The sequence below is a fragment of the Condylura cristata genome, unplaced genomic scaffold, assembly GCF_000260355.1.
Source record: "Condylura cristata isolate star-nosed mole 26May11 unplaced genomic scaffold, ConCri1.0 scaffold00005, whole genome shotgun sequence".
NCBI classification, from domain to species: domain Eukaryota; kingdom Metazoa; phylum Chordata; class Mammalia; order Eulipotyphla; family Talpidae; genus Condylura; species Condylura cristata.
Genome location: NW_004567106.1, coordinates 60262070 through 60269851, shown reverse-complemented (window position 1 = coordinate 60269851; position 7782 = coordinate 60262070). Strand labels below are relative to the sequence as shown.

Sequence of the window (7782 nt, the reverse complement as noted above, 5' to 3'; positions counted from 1 at the left end):
GACATTTGCTGTCATCTCTTTCTTCTTCTATATGTAAATATTTCTTTCTTTCCTCTGGCTGCCTTTCAGATTTTCTCTGGAAAGAGAACTCTGATTTTCAGCAGATTGGTTCTGATAAATACAGAGAAGGATTTTATTTTATTTACTGTGTGTGCTTTGGCTGTATTTATGCTGCTTGAGATTCTCTGAGCTTCTTGGATCTGTAGTTTGTTATCTTTATTAATTTTGACCAAGTGATCCTATAACAAGAATTCTTCATCTTTGACAATGTATTTTTTTCAATCTCTCATATTTCCTTTTTATTGCTTCCCATTCATCTGCCAACATTTCCCATATTTTCACATATGTTTTATACATGTCCTCTATATCTTTAACATATTAGTTACATGAAGTTTCTGTATGGTAGATCTTTATTGCTGAGATCTGGTTCTGTCAAGCTTCATTTTAATGAAAAGCCTTTCTTGTCTCTCATTTTTCTCTTTTTCAATTGTCATAGTTTGTTATTGAATGTTGGACATTATGTGTAGAAGCCAACAGAGACTGAAGTAAACAGTATTTATGCCTGGGAACAGTTATGCTGCTTATTCTGCTAGGTTATTATTAGGCTATGATTATGGGAAGTTGAGTCCAGCTAATCAATGGTTGAGCTGGTTTGAGTTTAATTGTTGCTATCACTATCTGCAGAGCACCAGACAGTTGTGGTTAGTGTGGGGAGTAGGTTGCTGAGAGCTTTTCTCAGTATTCCTGCTCTACCATTGGTTTTTAGCAGTACTGGCCCATTACAACATCAAGAAGTTTCTATCCCTTCTCTTACCTTGTTTCTGCTAATTTTTGGGCTGTGGTGGAGGGAGGGGCGGCCCTGATGCCTAGCATCAGGCAAGGTTTGTATATCTGCTCCCAGGGAGTGGAACCTTCTCAGTGTTCCTTGCCTTTTCCTCTGTTCTCCGTCATAGCAACCAAACTACCTGTATTTTTCGTGGCTATTGGACAAACCAGGAGAACCAGGCAGCAGCAATCATACACCACCATCAGGGGCTTTTTCTGGGATGCTTTTCCCAGCCCCCAATGTTACTTTTGAGCACCCAGTGGGCACCCAAGGAGATCTTGCAAGTGAATACAAACTCCCCTTAAATTGGGGCCACTGTAAGTCAGGGTTCTCCAGAGAAATACATGTATAGAAATCATCTATCCTTTTTTTTTTTTTTAAGATTTACTTATTTATTTATACAGAACTGGGGGATACAAGCCAGAGGTGCAGGGGCGGTGAGAGGATTCACCAAGACAGTGTGGGGAGCAGAACAGGCCGACTGAAGAAGACTAACAAAGTACACTGCTGAGGGGAACAGCGGGCACCATGTGGGTCAGCTCCTGGGAGGGGGATTGAATTCACACTAAAGCAGCCACAGCTAGCTTGCAGTGCTGTGTCCTAATCTTTTGCCCCACCAGAACAAAAACCATCTATCTTTTAAGAATTAAGCATCTAGGGCGCAGAAGGTTAAAGCACAGCACTGAGAAGCTAAAGCCACTTCCACATGAGTTCGATCCCCGCCTGCCCCGGAGGTGACCACATGGCGTGGCCAGACCTCTCCTGACCCGCCCGCTGCTCCCCTCAGCAGTGTACTTTGTCGATCTGCCTTTTCTGTTCCCCACTCTGTCTCTGGTGAAGCCTCTCGCCACCCCGAGCCTCTGGCCTGTACCCCAGTTCTGTATGTACAAATAAATAAATCTTTAAAAAAAAAAAAAAAGAATTAAGCATCTAGGATACCATTGGCAGTCTGCTGGCAGAACCTCCTTTTCCTCAAGGGATGTCAGTCTTTTTTTTCTCTTTCTCAACATCTTCAACAAGTCAGATACGGCCCACCCACCTGATGGAGGTAATCTCCCCTCATCGAAGTCTACTAATGTTTAATATTAATCTCATTTGAAAATTGCCTTCACAGAAACACCCAGAATAATAGTTGACCAAATACTTGGATACTGCGCCTAGTTCAGCTGACACATAAAATTAACCATCACGGCCCCCACTTACTCTAAACTGATCAACAAGCCCCAACTCATCCTTTATTTAGAAATTAGCGGAACACTTAGCCAACTTCTCAGCCCTTTGTGGCAGCCACCTTCTCCAGTGCTCTGCCATAGGGCAAGCAGTTTGCAAGTCACTTCTCTCCTTGGCCTATCACTTTTTAGGATTTCATTATGAGGGTTCCTGAACTTCTCAGCCCTCTGACAGATTCAAGAAAACTTACGACTTTGTAGATTCTTCTTCTTCTTCTTTTTTATTGCTAGGATGGGAGTGCTATTCCTTATAGTTTTCTAAATCCTAAGTGGAAGCATAATTCCCACTAACGTTTATTTTTATCATGGGTATGTTCTTAATTATTTTAAAACCATGAAAGACAGGGATGATATTTGTGGAGTCTAGCACAAACTAGACTAGTGTAACTAGTGTAACATAGATTTCGCATGAAAGCCTAGATCTCCTGACTCTTGAGAAAGGTGGACATCTGACACACCTGAGTCACATTTATCAGCCTATTCAGGGCACATGGGCTCTTGCGCTGTGCTGTGTGCCCAGGTCAACCCAGTTACTTCCCAACACTGACCGCTCCTCTATCCCTTTGGGCAGAGCAGCTTCAGGACAAGGTTGGCTTCTGAAAGACCTCTTAGGTCTGTGGCAGCGCATGGTCTGTGCAAATCTCAATCCAGAAGCAGAGTGTCATGTGACCACAAATGCCCTTTGCTCAAAGATGGTGGTAGTCTTGGATCTCCCGGGGAGGTGGGGGGAACACTAAGCACCCTTCCTACTGTGCAGAGTCTGGAGTCTCCTGTGGCCGAACTGCACTATGGGAATATTAAGTCAATCAGGTAAGCAGCCATGAGGCTTATTTTCTTGTATTACCAAAAAGCAGTGCCACCTGTAATGGTCCCACAGCAATCCTGGGAGGCAGGTATTATACCCCATGAGTGAGGCTGCAGGGACAGCTGAGGTCTTCCTGTGCAGGAAAGTGCCTTAACTCTGGCCTAAGTTGGAGGAAGGCCAGGGTCAGCCTGACCCTTGGAGGTCGATGTGTCCTTCCCTCAGTCACATTCCACTCCAGGTCAATGACACCCACTTTTAGCAGGATTGCAAGAATGTTATCACAGAGTGGCACCCATGGGTCTGTGGGTTCATGACCTCGGGTGCTATTCCGTGGCTGGGAGGGCAGAGAAGGGACTCCAGGTCTGGACTGGATTGGGCAGATTGTTTCCTTGAGCATCAGGAAATGCATGTCATTTAGGAATGAAGGAAGGTGCCAAGGCCTACATCTGAGATGCAACCTCAGGAGACAGGGGTGAAGGAAGGGTGCTGTCCTCTACTCAGGAAATTGGCTTAGGGGTGAGGCTAGGTGGAAGAGGGCTGTAAGATGCAGAGTGAGAAAGTTGGAGGCTGAAAAGGACTAGGCTGTTTTGACACCTAAATGCTGGTCCAGTTCCCTGGGAAGGGGTGGTTGGGGGAGGGAGGGTGGATTGCCCAAGCCCTGAGGCACCTACAACACCATCCTTAAAGCAGCCACAATTACAGATGGGGGGCTCCCACCAAGTCTGCAGAGACTAAAAGCTTTTTGGAACACATACAGGGTTAAAAGGAAGACATCAAACAAATGGAAGTTCACAAGAGCACTTCTAACTTCGTGAAAAATAAGATTAATCAGTGGAAGTAGGAACTTTTAAAGAAAAGAATCAGAACTTCTTCTCTTCCGAACAAAGCTCGAACCTCTTAGCAATCACCACTCTGATTGCAAGGATCTCGCTCAAGTGTCTGGAGAGTCTTTTACTGCCAAGAATGTAGGAGCTGGGCACTTCACACGGAGGCATTACACAGACTTCAAGGCTGCTCTCAATCAGCCCAGACAAAGGCCATCGACAATTTACAGACTGAAGTCAGAATCAGGCTTTTTGTTTCTTAGGGGTAGACTGTTTTTATTAAAAGTATAAAATTAATTCATAGTCACTGGAGAAAATCTGTAGAATACACAGATGTGTAAAAAAAAAAAAAAAAACAGTCCATAACCCAGAGATGGTTTACATTTTCAATATTTTTTTTCCTGTGGAGATACGTGTTTTTCTCTACAAATCAGGATTATAATAAATAAAAATTTGTTTACTGCTCTTTTCATTTACTGTTTCAGGAACAGTTCTCCAATGTCTTAATTATTTCTTGAAATGTACTGCTTAATGGCTCCATAATATTGTTTTTTATGACTAGGCCATCATTTATTATAATCTTTTTAAACAGATGATCAATTAGGTTGTTTCAATTTTTCATCATTTTAAATAAATAAGATTCTAGTAAACATCTTGAGCCTCTGATTATATTTTTAGGCAGAACTTTTAGAAAATTAAAATTTAAGGCTTCTCGACGCCCACTCTGAGATTACATTCCAAAATGGTTTCGTATTTTTTTATAATCACATTCATAATGAAAGCTCATATTTGTTTCGGGAATCATTAGCCAATGTAGCATTATCATTAAAAAAAAAGAGAGAGAGAAAATAATCAGCTTGTGTCTGTCAGTTGAAAAAACAAGCAAGATTTAGATGTATTATATTTCTTGCATTATTAGTTGGATAGTTCTTCTTATGTTTATCAAATGTCCTATGAATTAGCCTTTTGTGCCATTTACCTAATTTTTATATTGGGACTAAGTTAGGAAACTTATAACCATCCTCAATACCTTTCTATTCCTTGCACCTCTTTTCGCATATGTACATGTATCACTTAATTACCTACAAACTCCTTCAACTTGCCTTCCCAGTCTTTCAATTTAGTCTCTTATAGTCGCCCTCTTTTTTTCCCTTTCTTCTGTTTATTTTACCAAGAACTTCATCACCCACCCCCAACACTACACCAGGTAAGCACAGGGGCCTATGTAATAATGTATCTAGAAGCTTCTGTTGCTATCCAAAAGCCTCTAGATTAAGTATCTTCCCACCCCCACGCCCACCACCCCCCCCATTCTTTGTAGCCCCAACTCTTATAGTAGAGGAGGGATAAGAAACTGGGAATTTTAGGGAGGTTGAAGGACTAGAGAACAAAAGACAAGTTAAGACAAACACAACAGGCATAAAAAAAAAAACCCGCTAGAGACAGCTGGGGTTGTTTAACAACCTGGAGGTCAAGCAGCTGTTGGTGACAACACAATTCAAGGTAGGGTGGCCCTAAAGTGGGGGTGCCTTAGTGTCTGAGAACACTAGGGGCTAGTGAGGTCACGTTGTTCAGTGTTCATCTACACAGACCCCGCGGTAGCTCAGCTGTGTGCTATTATTCACAAGCAGGGAACCAGTGGGTATGGAACAGCTCAGAGTAACCTTTCTCCATTCCTGGAAAAACAACTTGGAGCAAAGGACAAAGGGTTACTGTGTTGTTCCTCCCATGTAAAAGGAAATAATAATTTTGATGGATTTGGTGGGACATTTTGGAGCCAAGTCAAACTGTGTGTGTGATTGTTTTGTAAAGGTGCTAGGACTTAATTTTCAGATCTGGAATAAGAACAGGTGGTGGCTGGTGGCAGGAGTCACAATGGTTTCCATGACAACGGGACTGGGTCTTAGTCATTCTCCCATCCTCCACAAAACCTACTGCAGCTTTTCTCATAAGGTGCTTATTAAATATTTGTTAAATGAATGATGAACCACAGAATGGTGTGTGCGCTTTGCAATTAAGGCTGTCGTTTTCCAGCTAGCGAAAAGCTTTTAAAGCAACAATAATTACTGTATTTACGCATGTTATTTTGCACAATTTGCATATTAACTTAACCTGAAAATAATAAGCTACTGATTCCCATTCCTGCTGAACAACCCCGTCCGGTATCTTTCCCCATTGTGGAAGAAGTAGCCCAGATGTTTGGTTAAATTGCTCTTAAAGGGGTGGGGGATGGGCTAAGGGTGCCTAGTTCGGTATTTGGGCTCCCACATTAGTCAGAGAACTGGCTGCTCTCCCCTACTCCCCCTCATTTCCCTTCTCGTCCCCCAACTCTGTCTGCAGCCCCCGCGCAGGCGCCGGCCGCCCCTCCCCCCGCGCCCCTCTTCCCGCGCTAGGACGGGACCTGGCGGGGTCCGGGGCACAAAAGGCTTCCGCCGCCGGCGTCCCGCGTTGCCCTTGGCAACCATTGAGCTCAGTCTCGCTCTCCCGTGACCCCGCCACGAGACAGTAAAGGGGGCCTCCATTGGCTGGCTGGGACAGGCGAGCCAATCGGAGAGGAGGTTGCAGGGAGGCGGCCGAGCGAGGTTGTGGGGGTAGGAAGCTAGGGTTAGAGCCTACCGGTGAGGCTAGAACCCCGAGCGTGGTCGGTTGGAGCAAATATGTCTGTCCGGAGGCACATTGGGAATCCTGAGGTGAGGGCCAGGTCCGGGCCGGAGAGCCGGAGGGGGCGGGAACACCGGAAAAGGCTCCACGTGGGAGGGAAGAGCGCTAGCCACTTCCGCCGCCCGGAAGGCGGGAAGTGCGGCGTGAGGAGGGGTCGGCCGAAGGGAGGGAGGCGGGCGCCCGGGATCGCGGAGCCTGGGCCTCCCCCCGCTCCTAGGCCTCCAGCCCGCAGTGCTCGCTGTGCGCTGGGCCTTGTCGCTGAGAAGCGCAAAGTGCATACAGACACTGTCCCTCCCCTCAAAGGGCTCACCGTCTAGGAGTGGCAGTCACAAAGCATAAGCAAACTACGCGTGAAGCCCCAACCCTGAAGCTAACAAAATCAAAAGGAACCATCATTTCGGTTTGGGGGCTCCAGAAAGAGCAGGACTATGCAGGCCAAGACATCTGGAAAGGACACAAGATAGGACACTACGGGTACCCACTCCCTACGGGACTTTTTATTTATTTGTCTGTTTCACCCCAGTGCCCAGTAGCGTTTGTGGTCATTTAGTGTCAGCAAATGTTCACTGGCCTTCCTACCCAGCCGTGGGGGTTAGACATACAAAGAGACTGAGATGAGGCCCCCTCTTGATAAATTCAACCTAACGAGGGGGACTGGTCAGCAGAATTTGAGGATAATGTAGGGGGACAAATGTTAGAGCACAGCAGAAAGTTAGGACTGGACTGAGGGAGAGAAGGGTCCTGGGAGTGGTCTGAAATGGCATGAAGTTAGCTAAGTAAAGGGGCATCCCAGTGAAAGGAAATAAGACCACAGGTACGGAGGTGGGCACTCCGTAGTGGACAGTTCCTTTTAGAGAACCTGGAAGGGCCTTCCTACCGAAAAGGCCTTGCAAACTGTTTCATCTCCTTGAGAACTACCTTGAGAAAGTGGTGAGGCTGTCTTTAGATCCGTGCTGGAGGAGGCAGATGTGGAGAGTGCAGTTGGACAGCCACGTGTTTATCTTGCCTGCTGGTTAGAATTTGAAAAGCTTTTGAGGAATTTTAAGGGAGTGACTTGGTCAGGTTTGCATTTTAAGCAGATGGCTTTAGCCATGGGGGATGAGGGCTTTCAGGAGGCCAGGACTGGAGATAGGGAAATTGGTTAGATGGTTATTTTGACTCAGATCTAAACTAAGTGGAATCAGGAACCAAACTGACAAATATTTAATAAAATCATTACAACTTTGTGATTAGCTTTGAGAAAGTGAGAGTGTGATGGAGAACTTACATTCCTGGTTTGGGATAGTTTATTGTGCTGATGCCATTAGGGAGGTAATGAATGGTAGAAAGAGAAGGAAGGGGGATCTTAAATAGGAGTGTAGAGGATGCCTTGTTTTTGTCCTAGATGAAGATTTTTCACTTGTTTTGATGAAATAATTTCCTGGAGTTTCTTTTTAA

At 45.1% G+C, this 7782-nt stretch overlaps 1 protein-coding gene across 1 annotated transcript in view; it reads left to right on the top strand.

The window, feature by feature from the left end:
- Positions 1–6314: 6314 nt before the first annotated feature.
- The window catches only part of CEP41 (centrosomal protein 41kDa), a 38920-nt gene continuing 37452 nt past the window's right edge, over positions 6315–7782 (top strand). Inside the window, exon 1 of the mRNA XM_012721113.1 lies at positions 6315–6374. Within this exon, the coding sequence (XP_012576567.1) occupies positions 6342–6374 (33 nt within the window). The 5' untranslated portion in view covers positions 6315–6341. The remainder of the gene's footprint in view (positions 6375–7782) is intronic.